The sequence below is a fragment of the Musca autumnalis genome, unplaced genomic scaffold, assembly GCF_047663935.1.
Source record: "Musca autumnalis isolate F117 unplaced genomic scaffold, ASM4766393v1 scaffold_5, whole genome shotgun sequence".
NCBI classification, from domain to species: Eukaryota; Metazoa; Arthropoda; class Insecta; order Diptera; family Muscidae; genus Musca; species Musca autumnalis.
This window is the reverse complement of record NW_027412088.1, coordinates 208,678,029-208,698,812: the sequence shown is the minus strand read 5'-3', so window position 1 is coordinate 208,698,812 and position 20,784 is coordinate 208,678,029. Positions and strand designations below refer to the sequence as shown.

General features: G+C 33.8%; 1 protein-coding gene across 5 annotated transcripts in view; it reads right to left on the bottom strand.

Moving 5' to 3' along the window:
- Fili (Fish-lips) overlaps positions 1 to 20,784 on the bottom strand; it is a 157,964-nt gene that overhangs the window by 7,468 nt on the left and 129,712 nt on the right. For all 5 annotated transcript variants that reach the window (XM_073988717.1, XM_073988716.1, XM_073988718.1 and 2 more), the window contains 2 exons: positions 19,404 to 20,513; positions 12,584 to 12,744 (listed from right to left, as the gene is read on the bottom strand). In XM_073988717.1, the coding sequence (XP_073844818.1) occupies positions 12,584 to 12,744; positions 19,404 to 20,270 (1,028 nt within the window). In that variant the 5' untranslated portion in view covers positions 20,271 to 20,513. The remainder of the gene's footprint in view (positions 1 to 12,583; positions 12,745 to 19,403; positions 20,514 to 20,784) is intronic.

Genomic DNA, 20,784 nt, shown 5'->3' with positions numbered 1-20,784 from the left:
GTAAACTGGGTTATATATCTTGAATAAACACTTTCTAAATATGGTGTCATAATATATTCCAAATGCTTGCCAAGAATTGTGTAAAAATTATATTTAGTCCTCTCCTTTACACGTTTTCACTAAATGAAATAGTCATTATTTGTCCCTTATTTTCCAAAGACAATAGTCATTCATATTAGCTCTCTAGCAAACAAAAGTCTTGTATTTCCCTCCACGCCACTCACCCATTTACAGACATTTAATAGTCTAGCGACTGTAATCAGTATTACTGGTAAATAACCTGCAAAGCTATCCCTTGACTCTGTGTAAATATTCCCAAGGATAATCTGATCGATGTATTGACTTTGTGCTTAAAAAGCACCCTTGGAGTGTCTCCTTTTAACTTTTCCCACCCGTATTACGATGATGTAGATATTTATTGAACAAATGTAAATCAAGCATGTGAAAGGGATCCCCCTACAACAACAGCAACAACATACAGGCGCTACAGTTTAACAAATGAGGAATCCTTCAATGCAAATGGAAATATCCTATAGAAAACAACAGTACGTACAGTAGCAGAAGCAGTAGCAGCTATGCAAGCTAAAAAGAGTCCCTTTGTGAAATTGTACTTTAACACTTCAGCGAGCAAAGCAAACCGAATCGAGAGGCCAGAGGGAGATAAATGTTCATTCATTCGTTTGGGACTTGAAACAAAACCGAACAGGTAGGTAGGTATAGGTTTACACATGATTTTGCAACATGTGAAAGGAAAAAGGGGGAAAATGGGAGAATAAAAAAGAGGAACAGAGAAGGTCGTTGGCTGGTTACCCCTGAACACCAGGGCAAAACGTATACTTATGGTACTTAAAATACAAGGGTTATACAAACGGCTCAAAGGATATGGATAACATTAATTTAAATATGAGTTTCTTTTAAAGCAGAGGATACATGATACAACATCATCACTACCAGTCTGCCAGCCAGTCATTCAGTCAGCCAGCCAATGAAGTTAAGTAAAAGGATACTGGATCTGTGGTGGGCGGGTGGTAATGGTAAATGAGTGTTGTTTTGTTAAATGGCTTAAAACTGATATCTAACAATTAAAAAAGGATAAACATGGTTGAAGGATTGGTGAGGTGGGCAGGAATGTCTTGTATTTCTAAGTGGTTTCAGATAACATCTAAACAACGGCATTCACCCTCATTTAGTTTCGAACCCCTTTTCCCATAACCAATTTAACACCCTTTCAAAATTGTTTTCAATTAAACATTTTACAAATTGCCAACAACATTTACTTGTTGTATTATGGCCAAATAGAAAAGCATATTTGTTAAATAAGAAAAATTTCCCATTTTCTGGGTAGTTTTTGGTGGAAATGTTGTGTTGCTGCGGCCTTGAGGAAAATTTAATGACAATTCTAGGCAGCCAGCAGAACGTGTTAAGCCTACGGAATGTGGAATGTTGAGTAATGTTTAACAACATATTTTCCCATTTGTTGTTTATCATAATTTATGTAAGTATGTGTGTGTGTGAGAGTGTCTTTGGCACTTTAGTATTTGTTAGAGCTCCTTGTATTAGATTTTCCATGTGGACAGACTGGCGTTTTTTGGCTTGCGGCTCATCTCATAATAAACTTATTGGATTTTTGTGTCATCTGATGTTGTTCATATTTTTGTCGTTTTAATATAGCTGTCAGTTTTAACAAAATGAGCTCTTTATTAGATTAATATGACTGCCGCTTGTCATAAAATGAACAAACAAATACATACATACGTACATGCCTAAACAAGAGTGGCAATCTATTTCGTTTTTTGGGCAAAACAACAACAACAAAGAAACAACTTAAGGAAGGTTAATGATGTATTTTAAGATTCCATGTGGGGTCATATCGGAGATATTTTTAGCTGTAAAGTTTAATGTCATGTGTTTAGAATTTAGTAACGCATCAAAAGATGACGCCTTAATAGAGTCCTTAAATTTAATTTTATAAATAAGGCTATAAAAGAATATAATGTGGGTTTGTAAACAATTCCAAGTACAAAGTAATTGAATTTTAGGTGGCATGTGTTTTAAAATTAAATTGAATATATATTTTTAGGTAATAATAAAACATAAATGACGTCAAGGGAATTAGTTAAATTATATGATATCTGCAACTGGATAAGTAGCTGAAACTGACTAAGTGATTTTGAACAGTTTTGAACAGCTGTTCCATTAAGAGAGGTAGACCTAACGTCCTATGAACTGATCTCTAATTTTAGAAAGAAACAAACAAAACAAAAGACGTGTTGGAAATTTTCTGAGAACATTTTGAGGTATCATAAACAGTGGACCTCTAACTATTCCACTGACAGGTCCTGTCAATACAGTCTACATATATAAAATCCATTCCAAGTTGTCAAACTATATTATTATCTGGAATGGATGATCAAAACTTCTCACATTGAGGAAGTACAAATAAAAATGTTCCTGTGACAGGAAGCTATTCAATACACTTTTCAGTGAACCCTTATGCTAATAACTATTGAGCCTAATACCTGTTAAGCCTTGTACACAATTTTCTTCATTTATTTATAATTAAATAAAGTTAATTTTAAAAAATTGAATGGCTATGACTTCCTAGCAGACCAAATATCGGATGTCCTACACATTTGAACAATTTCAGAAGCAAAATCATTCAGATTTCGTTCCGATTTCGGAGAGAATGTCGGAAGTAAATTTGCCTTCGAATACACCAATGTTTTTCTTCCGATTTCGGTGCGAATTCGGAGCGAAATGTCGGAAACAAATTTTCCTTCACATAACAACCACCTTTTGTATATATCTAACAGCAACCTTTTGTATATATCTAACAAAAGAAAAATTGATCAATAACAAGTAAAAAAGTGTCAGTCGGCTTTGCCGACAGATATATACCCTCAGCCAATGTGAAGTGAAACTTTCACCTACGGACAGATCGAATGTATTTAAGGTCTCTTCAGAATTTTGTGGCCCTTTTATGGACATTTGAACTTACCGAAAAAATGTGGATTAGGAATTAACTGCACTTAGACACAAATGTTGAACCTTTGTGGGGGAGGTATCACATATGGTGACATAGGGTTTTTTACATCTGTCGGGCTGTTTTCCTAAGAAATATGGACTTGCCCCTGAAAAAACTTTTACCGTCGTAATGGAGGTAGCAAATGCAAATCGCTTCAACTGAACTTATCCGAAATTGTGTGTGAGAGGTACCAGATGGAGTAAACAAATATAGTCCATATTCGAACCTGATATATATCTGGTAGATAAATTAGGATGTGCAAAGTATGGATTACATCGGTCACTCCCTTCAAGAGTTATCGTGGGCACAATTTTTCCGAAAATTTTTGAACTATTGTGGGGGAGGTACCTGAAGGAGTGGACCGATATGGTTTATCTTCGAATTTAAACTATGTTTGGACAACATATTACGAAGTCCAAATTTTGGACCGAATCGGCACATCCGTTCGAGAATTATCTTGCGCTCCATCCACTACACACGTTATTATAGGGGCTTTTTGCATCTTTCAGGCTGTTTTCTCAGGAAGTATGGATTTGCCAACGGATACAACGGCAACGGATACAAGTTGTTGCAACAAAAATCAACTTAAACTAAGTTTGGACAAAATATTTCGAAAGCCAAATTTTGGATCGAATCGGTTGATCCGATCGAGAGTTATCGTGCGCTCCAGCCAGCCAGACTGACAGACGGACGGACATTGCTCAATCGACTCCAATTTGTCTGAAACACATTTCGTCCAAACATTTTGCCCGTATGAAAGTGTATATGGTAATATTCAAAAAAGTTTTACAATCGTTGAAGTTGAGGTTCACCATTTAATAAGTCGCGAACTGTTAATATATTTTATAAAATATGAATATATTTATATTAATTGAAGTATTTTAGCCACGATCTCATAATATGGACTATTACAAATAATTTTCGTGGAAGCTGCGTTGGTGGTAATATAAAAAAATGGGAAAAATGTGTTGAAGTAAACAATTTTTTTTGTGCTCTTTCTTGATTTCTGGCCAAACCACGCAAAACTCAAACCTGTGCTCAAAGAGAGATCTAAAGAATACCCTTTGGGCAACATGGTTCTAGTGTATGACTTTTCGATATATACACTGCATCCCCCTAAAATTGATGCTGACATTTTGAAGTTTTGATTTCAGTGTTTTTCGAATTTTTCTTATAATTAGAGGGTGCAACTAGATAATAATCGAAACTAATTTATAGGATTGTAGAACTCGCGATTCCACGTCGTTCAATGTATATCTCATGAATGTGCTCTGTACAGCTTCCTAGTAATAGGAGTTCAAAGGCGAAAATTTGGTTCGTAAATTTTCTGAAAAAACCTATTTTTTGGCTTTTAAATTTACAACTGTCGTACAGGTACCCCTGAACCCCGCGTGATTTTAGTTTTTTTACGTGCCGGATCTAATAAGCCCTTCCGCGTTCGAATCCATCCACTAAAACGCCGGATATAGATACCTTGAAAGTAGGAAAATCTGCAAAAATATATTTTGGCAATTCCGCGAATTGGTCCGCGATTTTCTTTGATTATTTTTACATAAATGTAATCCTTTATACGCGATTATTATATTTGCCAAAAAAGTGTGTCACAAATTACAAAGATTCGGGAGTAATATCCTTATTTATCCCAAAATAGAATGTGGTGGCACATCCGCAGTTCTTGACGAATCTGTCTAAAATAATTTATATTGACGTATTTTTAATAGGCGGCCATTGAAATCGGATGCACCTTATAATCATATGCACATCGCGTAATTTTTGTCCACTTGAAGGTTTTTTGAATAGTAAGATGCAATTTATGGCACACTTTTGCCGCTGAATAAAACATGGGAAAATCCATGCATATTGATAGATATGGACTCCCTGTATCCGAAAAGCACATGCACCTCAACTGATTTAAACGGATTCGCGAATTACACGCTTTTTAATTTTTGTGTTTTTTCTTTGGTTGTAATTTCATTATTACGCTCTACTACTTATTTCTATTGCTTATCGCAAAAAGCAAATATACTTTCACGATGACAAATTATTTTCCTTGTAATACTTTTAGCGAAATGCTTTAGGTTTTGTATGGAAAATTAGTGAAATAGTAGAATAACTCCCAAAAATATTTCTCCAATTTTTCGCATAAAACCAAAATATATATTTTTGAAATAAATTTCAACAATAAGTTTTCGCCTTTTGTTGTTGCTGTAATATGCATGCAATGAACCCAATCTTTATAATTTTGGTCTCACATTTGTCTATGCGTTGTCTAGATTCTGTACGTATTTTTTATTTATTTTTTAGAGATTTTTATGGACTCTGAATTAGAATAAATAAAATTTACCCCAAGATTTCTTCATTATTTTTTTATTTTCCGCGAAAATAAAAATAAATTTTGCAAATATTTTAGCATCTACGGATAGATATCAATTTCTGTTAACGATTTATGTATACATTTTTTTATTACAACCCAAAGGGAATTTTTAAATATTTTTTCTTTATAAGGAAACAAAACCCCCTATAACTTTTGGGTGCAGCATCCAATTTTGTGAACGCGAACATATTTAAAACCACAATTTTTTTCTTAACGTAATTACCAAAAATCGCGGATGTGCTCGCAAAAAAAAATTTAATTTTTTTTCAATGGTATTGAAAAGGAAATTTGAAATTTACCATATACCCTCGTTAGCACAAATGCTGAGGGTATAAAAAAGGCGTCAGTGAAATTTTTTCCTTCTATATTTATACGACACTAGCGGACCCGGCGAACTTCGTCTCGCTATTAAGGAATAAAATTTCATACAAAAACTCAATTTTCGATTTTTCCAATTTTCCGACTTTTCCAGAGAGATTTTCCAAAATTTTCTTCCTTAAAGACCTTCTCCTCGAAAATACGAATAACTGACAAAAAATTTTACAGAAATCGGCCTAGCCGTTCTCATTTTATGAATTACTATACATTTTTTACACCATTTTTATATATATTTATATACGACATTATTCCAAAATCGTTTAGAAATCTTTACGAAGATTCGGAAGGTACCTCCGATTTTCATACGACATCGTTCCAAAATCCTTCAGAAATTTGTACGAAAATTCGGAAGAAAAAAAAATCGCTTGCCGAATTTCCCAAGGATTTTCTTCCGATTTCCTTCCGAAATCTGACCGATATCGATCCGATTTCGCTCCGACATTTCGTTCCGAAATAATGTCAACCACTTCATACAACTTTCGTTGAGATATCTTTACGATTTCGGATCCGACAACTGACGTAGCGTCCAAATTTCATACCGATTTCGTTACGATGTCGGTAAAATTGGTTTGTTAGAATTTTTCGAATGTTGGTCTTTAGTTTCATGTTGATATAATTAATATCTTAGAATGCTATCGGTTTCTAGAGCTGTTGGTGTTTATTCTGTCTTTTTTCTATTTAATAAAATATGTATGTTTGTTCATGATTAACACATGAATGCCATTATGAATTGAAATACCCACAATTGAGTTTTCGTTTCTTCTTCCTTCCTTCCCTTAATCGACAAGATTAGCATAATTTTACAATATATTAATTATACAGGTCAATAATAATTATCATAATATACACTAAATAAAACATTAAGTGTTCTTTGGTCGTGGGTCCTTTATATTAACAGGAAGCAAATACGCACATACACACACGTTCGCATAATAAACCACAACTATGAAAACAACTCACGGGTCATGTATTTGTAGCGAATGGTTTGTTATTTTATCTGAAGTAGAAAAATAGAAACTGAGTTCACAAACGTTTTCAATTGAAAAACAAGACTGGCACACACACACACTGACACGTTCTCTCGAACACTCATTGAGCCTTAAAAGCTCTTTGGTAAATGAGCCTGGGAAAATATGCAGCAAGTGTTTATTTGTTTGTTTGTGTAATAATGTCGATACCTTTGCCAAGAGAAGGATACGCAGACAACAACAACTACGCTAACATTACCAGCTACAAATAGGCATAACATTTCCAATGAAAATAAACATTAACGTTTGATGCCCAGTGCATTTACAAAGCCATACATACATAGATACATATACGCTAAAGTGAATCATAACAAAAAAACTGAACCACATATTTGATGGGTTAGGTGAAACAAGAGTAAAGTAGGTAAAAACCGTATTAATGTTAATGATATCGTATCAACGAGATAATGCCATAAAATGTATATAGCAGCACATAGCTCAATATATAATTGTATATTTGCATATGTATGTATGTATTTATTGGTGTGCAAGCAATTTAATGTTAGATAATAAGGATTTAATGGAAAACAAGCCAAAACACGTATCTGTGTCGAGTAAAAGTTTATCATTCTAAAGCTTAGCGCCGCATTGCAAGCTAATGGGCCCGATACACGGGGAGTGCCTGCCTACCATTCATACATAAATAATGTGCAAATTTTCAGTTTGAAATTAGCATAATTTCATTTTGAAATTACTGTGAATTTTAATGATTTTGTTTTTAAAATAACCATAAACACATGTGTAGAGGCGGAAAGCGAGGAAAAAGATCAGGGCCCGGAGAATTAATTTGTTCATAATAAAATTAGTACGAATGTACATAAAAAACAAGGGACTGGAGAGATTCTGTGGCGCTGTTCGAAACTTTAATCTTCCCTGTCTTACCCGTTGACAAACAATGCCAAATTTTCTAAACTAATAAATTCATTTTTTAAAATATTGGGATTAAGCCAAACTATTTTGAAAAAGATAAAAACATAAAATTAGAACGGTAATTTAATTATAAATTGTTTCAGATTAATATAATTCTCCAAAGCGTTATTGAATTAAACTGTTTAGAAAATATGCAGCTACTTCTCTTTTATTGATATTCGGGAAATTGAAAACTTTTGCAAGTGGCTCTATAAAATGAGGCCCGAGCAGTATATTGTATCGAGCTAGCCGTGAGCCGACCTCTATTTATAGTCATTAAATGAAAATATAAAAAAAAACGATATAATTATAGGTAGTGAGTGGATAATATTGAATGAATAACTTTTCTTATATGATAATATGTATCAATCAAGTGAAGGCAAAATATACATGTGTTTGTTTGTTTACTAGGGTTATGACTTTTTTACAACCTCATATCCCTGTATCATAGCGTGATGAGTTTTGCCATAAGGTTACATAAAATCTTATTTATAAGGCGATTCGGTGAAAAAACCTCACGCATAAAATGATTTTAAAATTTAAATTTATCAAAATTATGGACAATTTTTTGAAGTCACTGCGAACAGATATATAGTTGAAAATAAACTTTAGAGCCACATGAGATAATTAAAATGGCATAAAATTTATTTCTCACTATTTCTCTTCAATTCTCAGAATCGTAAAAATGTCGTAAACGCTTTTATTCAAAAATATAATTTTTTAACAAAAAACAAAAAATTTAAAATTTTTTCAAAGTGACTTTTTTCGCGACTTTTTTAATATTTGAATGAAATAAACGTTATTATAGTTATTAGTAGGCTTATATTTATTCATTCGTGCAACAAAAAATAATTTTTTGAAAAAAAAGATTTTTTTCATTTCATGTATTTTTTCAAAAAATTATTTTTTTAAAATCGATTTGTGCGTGAACTTTTTTTATATTTCAATGGAATAAACGATAGCATAGTGATTAATAGGCAAAAGTTCATCCATCCCTGCTACAGGAAATCATTTTTGAGGAAAAATATCAAAAAGTCATAACCCTATTGTTTACACTCGAAATTATTGTAGTAATATTATTTTTATAGATGCGAAACACATTAGATAAGGTAAAACAAATCTTAGACTGGGACGACAATATGTAAAGAAATTAATTCGTTTTAGATACTTTTCAATTTTACATTGAGCATCTCTTGATATAAATTTAGAGTATGGTGGGCAGCAGATCAACACATACATACATATGGATATAATCTGGTCCTCTTCTTCCTACCTAATCGAATATATCTAATGTCATACAGCCTGTTTATGTATTTCGAAACAAAAATGTGTGCGCATGAAACACATCCAAACTTTAGTTTTTGAAATATTATTTCCTTTGCTTTTGCTTCAAAACAAAAAAACTAATTTGAAAAACACACTTGAATTTGGTAGTGTTTCTAAGGTATTAATTTTCTTATCGGCATACATAAACAGGCTGATAATTAGGGTGATAACTTTTATACAACCTCGTTTTCCAGTTTTATATTTAGACGAGTTTTTATTTAAGATTTAATAAAACAAGTAAAAAAGTATCAGTCGGCTTTGCCGACAGAGATATACCCTCAGCCTATGTGACATTTGAATTTGCCGAACATAAGGCCTCGTCACATAAGAGGATTTCGGGCTTAATTCATTAAGTTGCATGTTCTTCCGGCTTTAAGTCAAAAGTCAAAGCATACGAAAATCGTGTTTCAGCATACATTCAGCCGCGTAGACATGCGGTAACACTACGCGGCGAGGCCTATAGTCCCTTATGGACTATGATCTTATTTTGGAAGTCATATATTTTCGGTAGATATCGCGTCCACTAGTCATTTCAGTGTTTCATCGTACAACTTTTGGACCAGTATACCAGGAAGCATGGACTTGTCACGGAAAACATAAATATTTTTTAAATATTGGGGAAAGTACCTGAAGATGTGGTCCGGTATTGCCCATCTTCGAACTGAAACTAAGTTTGGACAAAATATGATGAAGACCAAATCGGTTGATCAGTTCGAGAGTTATCGTGCTCTCCAGCCACCACATATGGTGCCATAGGGTTTTTTGTTACATTTTTCGGGCTGTTTTCTCAAGAAGTACGGACTTGCTCCTGAAAAAAACTTTTACCGTCGTAATTAAGGCAGCGAATGCAAGTTGTTTCAACAAAAATCAAAGTGATTCGAGAGCAGGTCTTAAAGTGAACTTATCTGAAATGTTGTGTGGCAGGTACCCGAATCCGGCCTATATCTGGTAGATATATTAGAATGCGTAAAGTGTGGACTAAATCGGTTACTCCCTTCAAGAGTTATCGTACGCATAATTTGTCCGAACATTTTGAACTTGTGTGGGGGAGGTACGGGAAGGAGTGAACCGTTATAAACCATCTTCGAACTTTAATGTTTGGACAAAATATTACGAAAGCCAAAATTTGGACCGGGTCGGTTGATTCGTTTGGGTGTTATCGTGCGCCTCAGCCAGCCTGGCAGGCAGACGGATGGACATTGCTAAATCAACTCCAAATTGTCTGAAACGGATTTCGTCCAAACATACCATCATTTCGATGAGGCACATTGTGCCCGTTAGTATAAATGCTGAGGGTATAAAAAATTAAATAAAATCTTACATATAAGTTGATTCAATAAGGACCTCAAGCCACCTTATATGTACTTCTTGTCGTATTGTTACAGAATTAGGTTTAGCTAATCTCCGTGTAGACGTTGTTCTTTATCCCGAAACGAATGAGAAAACTCTACACAGTATTTGTTGCTGTTTATACAAGGAGGCGCGAAAGTAATCTTCCTATCAGAAAATGCTATAATTTTTGCGATTGGCCCCTAATGTCAGTTCTGTTTTGACATTTGTGTAGTAAACACATGCGAAATACACGTTAATCAACAATGTTAGACTGCTCCAGAACGCGGAATATTGGTGACTATTTATTTGACCAATAATCGGTCGGTGATTTTGGCACAACGTGAATTTCGTCGCAGACGTTTAGCCGCTCGCTTCGAAGAGACTGGCACAACACGAGATGCTGCTAGGCATGGCAGATCCCGGAGTATCCGTTCTGCAGAGAATATTGCTGCTGTAGCCGAGGATGTCACGGAAGCGCCGTCGACATAGACCAGACGACGTGCCACGCAAATTTGGTACAATATTTGAAGACGTTTCCGTACAAAGTCCAGACGGTGCATCAGCTGTTAAATGCTGACCGCCAATCGCGTCTAACATACAATTAATCCATCCTTAATCACCACCAAGAGGAAGATGATTTTCATCAAAAATAATCATGAGTGATGAGGCGCTCCAGACTTCTTTTTGTGGGGCTTTTTGAAGTCGCGGGTTTATGTCAACAAGCCTCAGACTCTTTCAGCTCTTAAAGACAATATCCTCCAAGAAAGTTAGGACCTATCGCCGGAAGTTTTGGCCAAAGTGATGTAAAATGCCATAAAAAGGGCTCAAATGACAATAAACTGTGGCGGCGGCCATTTATCTGATATCATATTTTTGACTTGATGTAAAAAAAATTAAAAGACCAAATAAAAATAATCTACAAGAAAAATCAAGGTTTTTAATTTTTTTTTTTAAATTCCAGCCAAAAAACTTCGGAAGATTACTTTTGCGCCACCTTGTATAAAGTAACCGCGTAATAAAAATTTACGTTACAATTCAATTTTCCAAATTAACGGAAATTCATCTAAACTAATTTAAACCTTTCAATTACATTCGTACCAGTATCTCGAAAAAAAACTTTATTATTGTAGGGTAAAGCAGCTTAATCTCAGTTTTGCTGTTTTTAAGATTTCAAAAACAACAAGTTTGAATTCATCAGTCACATATACGGGGTAATCATGAATACAATTTTCATGATAAATTTGTTCCCTTTTCCCAGGGAACATTTTTGTCGATTCGGCGAGAATATTCCATAATTAAGTGATTCTAGTAGTTTTCAACGTTTTTTAATATTGATTTTAAAAGAATTTCTCTTTTTAAAATTATTTTCCGTGCGAAAATTTCCGAGGGAAATATTCATGATTGCCCTGATAGTCTTGTGCTAGGGTGGTCATAAAATTGGGGAAGATATCTTTGTATCAATACAAAGAACTAAGAGAACTGATGAGGTCCTGTGGCGAATACCGAAACTATTGTCTTCTCCGCCTTTCTCGAAAGTAAATCAATTTAACTACTTTCCACTTTAAAAACTTGTGTTTTTAAAACCTTAAAAACAACAAAACTGAGATTATGCTGCATTACCATACAATATTAAAGAAATACTCATCTCAACAAAACTGCAAAAGTGAATCTCTGAAATAAAAACTCATAAAAATTTGACACAAGGAATACGAGGTTGTAAAAAAATCTTCACCCTAATAACAATGTAAAATTTGACATGTAGATGACGTTGAAGATTATTGTACAATATCAATGATCTTTAAATTAAGCCAACAAAATTCAAAATTTGAATAAAAAGTAATTTAATCTTCAAAATTTTCCTCGAGTGTATCCTTATTATCCTACCACGTTAATGTAACATATCGTTTTATATATGCATTATTACACACATAATGTTTATTTTAATGGTTGGATAATTTGAGAAAATATAGCGCTTCGAAAAGCTGCAATCAAAAAAAAAACCTAAAAGAAAAACATTTTCCAATTTACATTGTGTGTGTGCGTGTGTGTCATTAGCATTCATTAATGGATGGAAATTCGTAATAGTTTTTTAAGTGGATATTTTTCATATTTAAGTGCGGTCGTTAATCGAAAAAATTGCATCAAAGTACGATGATGGTTGACGGTGGGGGAATGAACGGTGGTTATATCATGAATAAATCTCAAACTTACCTCGAATCAATGCGTTGCAGAAAATCCAAACGATTCAAATGCAATTCACGTAGATGAAACAAATTTAGGAAAGCCACAGCCGGTAGATGTGTAAAACGATTTCCGCTCAATGTTAGGTGTGTTAAATTGGAGAGTTTCGAAAGTTGTTGGGTGGGTACCATCTAAAAAAGGAAGAAAAACAAAATAAAAAATTTCAAATTAATGCGATTCAGGGCGAATAAATAAGAATATGGTTTTAATTAAATTTTTAAATAATCACAAAACGTGGGCAAAAATGATGAACAGTTTCATTTTAATAGTCTCAAATAACAAGGATTTAGATAATTAAGAATCTTGAGCCAGTCTTAAAATTATTTGCCTGTTGTTTTTCTTTCTCTATACCCCATTTTAAAAGAAAACATATTGTCAAGTTCAAGCTTATTACCGACAACATCATAATTGTTTGTCCTTCAAAGGCTAAACGACTGCTGTGTCAACCTTTATTATGTTGTGTTGGTTGTTTATCCTTTTTTTCATTGCATTTTCCAATTTCTCAAATTTCATTTTCAAATATTATTCAACGGCACGTATTGTTTATGGCGTTATCGCGATCCAGTGGCACGTTTTTCAGCTACAAATTTTTCATAGTCGTCTAAGGGTTTCGTGTGACATTCATTGTTTTTTTGCTTTTACTGCTACTACTAGCACTTCCTGTTCCTTAGACTAACCTTATTTTCATAGTAAATGTATATATATGTATCTGTGTATAAAGCCAAAAAAAGCTCCCTCAGGTGGCTGTTTAGGGTAACGTAAATCCAAACAGACAAAAAACCCCGTCAAAAAAGCCAAAGTGTTAGTCGCTGTTTTTCTTTCATTCAGCCACTTTCAGTAGTTACAGTTATGTGGTGTTATATAGGTTTTTTTATAGCCAAATAGTTTTAGTTTGTTTGCTTTACTAAGTTCTATACAGTGCCTGCTAACTGGCAACACAATTTGCTTTAAAAAGATTGATTTTATTACCAACCACCAGACGTTTCCCCAACTCCCTTAAATGGAGGTGGATTGAAGCTTTTGTTTTATGGTATTGTTTGGTGCTGTAAGCAAGTATTGCTTAGTAGTTGGTTAAAGGAAACACCTAACATACATTTCCGTTTCCTTTGCCCAACCAAAACCCACACACCCCCCAAAAAAAATATTAAGGTTTTTTGACCATATCTCAAGTTGTAAAATATTATTAAGTACAAAACAATATTTTACGGTCACTGGGACGTTGATGAGAGAGAGAGAAAAGGACTTTCACAATGACTAGCCAATGGTATGGTCAGGGATTTCGTATATTTTTATATTTTGTTACGTGATGGTTGGTGGTGGTGTGTTTTTGTGTTGTCCGCTTTCCTGCATGGTGTTCTTTCTTGTTTTTTTGGCAACCAACATTTTCCTGTGGTTATAAAAAGGTCACGTTTTTCAGGACGCTATGGAATGTCAGCTAACAAAATAATCAACAACAAAGTTTCCCTTTTTAAACACGTCGTATTTTTTCGAATGGTTTCTCTTGTTTTTTTTTCAGAAACATCATATTTCATTGTTGGCAAAGTCATTTACAGGTCCTTCTTGTTGACTAACTCAAAAGTGGGAGAAAAAAACACAAAACAATGAAGGGGTTTATTAAGTTAAAGTAAATTATATTTAATCACTTCATCAACAAAAGTAATAAAAGTGTTAAAAGGATTTCAAAGTCGGTTTATTATTTTTTTTTCCTACTGAAATAAGTGAAAACGCTCCACTAACACATAATACGTTTACATGGACTAATTAAATAGCCATAAAATAGGGCACATACCGATCTTTGAACTTGAATTGTATAAGTATATATGGGAATAAGGTAATGAGTGACTAAACAACAGCGTCCAGATACAACTATTGAAGCTATGATCTTGACATTTACTCTACATATTTTGGAAAATCACTCCTTATTTCCCCATTTTACAACAATAATCATATATCAAGTTCAAATCTACACGCGACGAAGGTAGTGCGGAATTCATTCAAACATTCTGCCTAGTGATATGCTAATCAATTTTTCATTCTATAATAAGTTGAATAATGCCAACATTATTTTTGACATATAGATGGCGTTACAAGAATATTAGTGAATTTTATGTTCAGGATCCTAGAAGCCACAAATTGAACTAAGCTTAAATGATTGGTAAACTACTACTAGTCAACACTTATTTTCTCCCTTTCACTAGATCAATTATAAATTTTCCCCTTCTTTAAAGAGAACAAATGTATACATACTTTTAGGGGCACATGCATTTATCTACAAACATGGAATTTTATTACATTTTCAATACTAAATAACTAACATTTATTCGAGTTTGAAGCCAAAAATTTCAACAATTTAGATAGAAGTGCAACTTTGGAACTACGGTACACATTTAATTTCAGTTTTCATTGATGCTATATGCCGAACTACAGAAACTGCAATGCAAACTTAATTGGAGCATAAATAACTCTATACATTCAATAAATGAATTATTGCATATTTCACAAATACACAATAAAAACCAACCCAAAAAATAGTCAAATGGAAAAGAGTTAAATGCAAAACTAAAAATGATTTTCATTTACGAGTTTATAAATGCAGTTGTAGTTGTATGCCACAACACAAATTGTATGTTTGTATATCATACATGCTTGCTTTTCATAACCACACACATAGTATTTCATATTTTCCAGAGAAATCGTGTTTTTTTTTTTTGCAAAACTAGAACACAATTTTTAAAATAAAATTCCTCTTGGATGATAGACGTTTTTCTAACCTCATTTTTTCTTTGATATACAAAATTTAAAGACCACAAATAATAAAAGGAGTTCTTTTGTGAGAAAGAAATTTAATAAAGTCCTATTTGTTATTTCTAGTTGCTGTTGTTTGTCTGTTGTGGCAGATGAAGTGTTGAAAGAAGTATTTAAATAAAAAGGATACACAGCACAAAGTGTGAAAATTGTTACTTAAAAAAATTTAATATTCATTTTTGAATGAGGTTTTCTTTTGTGGCATAAAATTGAGGGAGCGGTTTCATATTGTTGAGTTTTCCATTTTTGAGTATGAATACCACAATGACAATTTTTCATAGGAAATTGTTTATTTTTTAATAGGGTAAAGAAAATATTCATTGGCAATAAACGAATTTTAAATTGCCCTTGTAAGGTATTAAGGAAAATCAAATAAAAAACTCTCTAAGCAATATTTCAGAAACAAATTATCAATAATGATTAAGCATGTTTTGAGATGTAGCTTGAAAATGAGTTACATCGAGTTTACTAAATCAATGTAATAATAGCGGAAAAGAGCAACTTTGACTGGTCCTTCATTTAAGTTTACTTGTAAATTAATGTGTAGTTAATACAACTGAATTTCCAACTATTTGAAGGTTTGAAGCCGATAACCCTGAAACTGAGTGTCTCAGATGAAATTATAATTATTCCGCCTAGAAGTATGATCATGACTAATCATTCTTAGAAAATCACTCCCATTATATTAAGGGAATTATTTCAATATTCCGCCTGGATGTATGCTCATGGATAATTTTCCTTAGACATTTTCTCTTATTAAATTAAATTTGAAATATAGATGGCGTTATAACCTTTCTCTAATAATATTAAATTTGAAATACAGACGACCTTATATGATTACACTCATTACCTATAACCATCATAACTCTAGGAAGAATTTCCTAATACTCCTCTCGATCACTTCAATATGTCTTCCTTAAAATTCGTAAACACCGATTATAGCAGTCTTTAAGTATTTTCTGCAATATAAATACAACAGCATAGCTCTAAAACTCTATTCTTTCAATTTATTCTTAACTACATCCTATTGTAGATTACCACTCACCGGTTTCTTTTAAACTTAACTGTGTCTGTCTTTCTGTTTGTCATCAGAAATGTGTTAGACACAAAATTCTCTAACCACAAACATATTATGGCTCCATGGCTTATATGAATGGTTTGGTTGGTTGTTATGAACATTGGTTATAAAACAGCAGGACAACCTGTACATTGTTATGTCCTTTGGCCCCAACAAAAGTGTAGAATTTATTGTCATTGTTACCAGTATATATGTGCAGAGGAATCTAAGTATATGTGGATGTCCGAATGTTTGCAGGTTTGTGTATTGGAATAATATTCCTAAAGAAGTTTGTGTGCTTGGCTGTATAGAAGTGGCATGTTGAACAGGAAACTACTTAAAATATCTTTAAAAATTCTTTGAAGCTACGTATACAATGACCATATACATATATGAAACATGTTTTCAGATATATTAGAGTAGAGTATAAAATAAAGCAAAAAAAAGGCAGCGCAAAAAAGCGTTTGTCGTGAAGAAAATACATTTCAGCAGCCAAATATCCGCGTAAATGTATAAAACACATTTGCATTTGAAAAACAAAAAGTTCTAGGACAGAGAAGACACTACATAGTCTATACGTCCGAAGATCTGCTTTACCACCAGTGAAACCAGGTAACGTAATTTGGTGACTATGTGGGTTCGAGTCCTTGGCTTTCCTCTTTCACTTGCAAATGATTTCCGGTCATCAAGCTTAACTCTAAACGAGAAAATTAATAAAAAATCATTAAAAATGATCTTGCCCTAAAAGCCAAAATTTCGAAAATAAATTTTGTTGCAGCAATCAAATACATGTATGTATATTGTTTTTCTATCCCATAATAGAAACCCCTAACAAATGTATTACCACAGAACTAAATATTACAACAAATCTATATTTATAAAAGAGTTGAGTGGTGACTGAATGACGCTTTATTAACGTCTAGGCAAATCATCCTGGAAGGGTAAAAAATTACAAAAATTTTTGATTTTTTCATTTGTCTTGAAATTTTCTATAATTGCTATTCAGTTTCATTTCAATTAAAATTTTATTGAATCTTTTCCTTTTTAACCTATACATGTACAATTTTGAACGATGTTCCAGTGGGTCCTTAAAACTATAGTGTTTAGTTCTAATGTCCTGTGTGTTAAGTTCAGCTCCATGCTTTTCCATATAATGTTGATTGTGTTAAAACTAAATTTAAATATGTTCTCGTGTTGGCTCCGGGACTATAATGTATAATTCTTAATTAAGGTTTCTATTACTCCTAGGATGTTTGGTATTGCAAATGGGCTATATCGGTCTACGTTTTGATATAGCCCCATAGAACGGTACCACCCGATTTTCGGTATTTTGAAGGTTTTAGCTTCATTATCACACCGAACTGGCTGAAATTTGGTACTTATCTTCGTTGGGTGTATAAAACCTTTCCCCAGAATTTTGTCGGTACAGGTCCACGCCTTCGTATAGCCCCCATAGGACGGTAGCTCCTGATTTTCGGTATTGTGAAGGTTGTGGCCTCAACATTTCTCGTAATTTTTAAAATAGAGCCTTGTAATTTGTTATAGAAGTTTCTCTTGCTCCTAGGATGTTTGGTATTGCAAATGGGCTATATCGGTCCACGTTTTGATATAGCCCCCTTTGAACGGTACCACCCGATTTTCGGTATTTTGAAGGTTTTAGCTTCATTATCACACCTAACTGGCTGAAATTTGGTACTTAGTCTTCGTGGGGGGTATAAAACCTTTCCCCAGAATTTTGTCGGTATAGGTCCACGCCTTCGTATAACCCTCATAGGACGGTACCACCCGATTTTCGGTATTTTGAAGGTTGTGGCCACAATAATCCACCGAAATGGCTGAAATTTGGTATTAAGTCTTCGTTGGGGGTACAATATTTTCCACCTGAAATTTTATTAATAGGTCCGCGCCTTCCTATTTCCCTTTTATAACGGTACATCTCGATTTTCGCTATTTTGAAGGTTGTGGCCACAAATACTGCAATTCCCCGGTATAGCTCCACGTTTCGATATAGCCCCCCTAGAACGACACCTTCCGCAATGACTGAAATATGTTATTTAGTATTCCATGGGGTTATATTCCAGAAGTTAATTATCAGTATAGGTCTACGTTTTCCTATATCCGCCATGGAAGCGTACCTCATGATTTTCAGTATTTTGAAGGTTTTAGTCACATTATCAGAAATTTGGTATTTAGCCTTCTTTGAGTCAAAAAACTTTCCGTCAAAAATTCGTCGGTATAGATCGACGTTTTCATATAGCCCCCATAGAACGATACCCGCTGAAGATTAGCCACATTGTTTTATGGAATTGGCTGAAATTTGGTATTTAGTCTTCTTCATAAACAAAAGGAAACTAATTGTTCCATTTTACTGCATTACAATTCGTGGTGAAGGGTATAACAAGTTCGGCCCGGCCGAACTTAACGCCGTTCTTACTTGTTATAATTTCCTGTCTTCCGCTATCAAAGATGCGGACATAGTATAACATATATTTTAACCACCCTAATATACTAATATCTACCTATAGACAGTAAACACATTCAACACATCCACACGCTCATATGCTGAAGATGCTACATACTCTTGAAATATGTATTTATATGGTATACATTTAGGCAAATACCTGTTTATTGTATCCTTAAAAAGAATTTGTTGTATCTATACATACTTAAAGTTGCAAAGGTATGTTTGTCTATAAAGTTGAAAAGATATTTTTGGATTTTTATTTGTTGACTACTTTTAGTTTATAACTTTTAGCCTGAGAGACTTTTTGGCTGTTGTTGGTTTTGTAATTTTTCAAATATTTTTTTATGAAAAATGTCTGCTGCCAAAGAGAACTTGTGCTAAGACAATACACCCGAGCATAAACAGTTCAAACAAAAGGCCAATACTATTTACCTTTCTACTGTTATAAAACATTATAAACTTACCGTTAAATTGTTGTTGGCTATATCCATATGTTTAAGGGTTATTAAACCCTCAAATGCACTCAGATCCAATTCACTTATCACATTGCCTCTCACCGTCAGTGTGACCAGCTCTCGTAACCCCTCAAAGCTATCATTGCGTATATATTCCACCAAATTATCCGATAAATCCAACGACTTGAGCGATTGTAAATGCCTTAGATTATTGGCTGGTATATCAAGTAATTGGTTATTTTTAAATATCAATATATCCAGGGACATTAAGTTACGGAAAGTATTATCCTCCAGGCTCATGATATTATTATTGGTCAAATCCAGTTCTACCAAAGATGTGAGATCATTCATGGCCGTGTGATCGACAATATCAATGCGATTATAACTTAAATCCAATACCAATAAATTACTCAAACCCTTAAAGGCATCCTTTTGCAGCGAACTCACAGAATTGTGACTTAGATTTAGGGTACGCATTTCCGTTTGATATTCGAAATTCTTCGAACCCAATGTTTCGATTATGTTACGCGATAAATCCAATATTTCCAACTTCATATAGAATGGCAGGGTAAATTGAATGGTGCGTATTTTATTGAGGGTTAAATTTATGTATTTGGTCTCGGGATTCAATTGTATTGGCACATCTTCCAGTTCGGCATTCACACAGAACGCCTTACTGTTGGCATCACCACCCAAACATTGGCATTTTGAGGGGCAAAACGCTTGAGTATGTTGGTGATAACTAAGCAGGATTAGAAGTAATGAGCTTAAGTGTAGCCAAGGTATACTAAAGAGTGAGGATAAGGTGCTTGTAGATCTGGACGACGATGATGTCAAACGCCATCTTACATGTGTAATTCGGTGTAAATATTTCATTGTGGTTTGGCGCTGAGGCTGCTACTGATGCTGTCTGTCGTTTGCGTTTAATGGTGAAATGTCGTTTGTCGAACGTTTTTGTGCTAACAACAGCAACAACAACAACGACAAAAGGTAGTAAAACCTTTTGAGAATAGTTAACAACTAATTAAATGCTTTCGGTAGATAGTTGTTGCGAGGCAAATAGGCAGCTACCATAGGAGAAGAATTACACATTCTCTGTGTGTAAGTCAACACATGAGCCTGAAATGAAAAGACACAAAAGAGAAATAAAGATTTAATTAAGGAATATAAAATGGATAGGCGTCGTCGCACTAATGTAAGGGAATAAACGATGCTATAAAATGGGACACTTAAATAAGGCGCCTTAATGTATGTTTTAAAGAATTTAAAAGGAGTTGATACATGTTAAATTAGACACTATAGATAATGTTGCCTATGTTTTACATATTGTAGCGAAAATATAATATCCCTGCCAAATGTGTGCTAGGTTTCCAATGTATTTGAAAGCAAA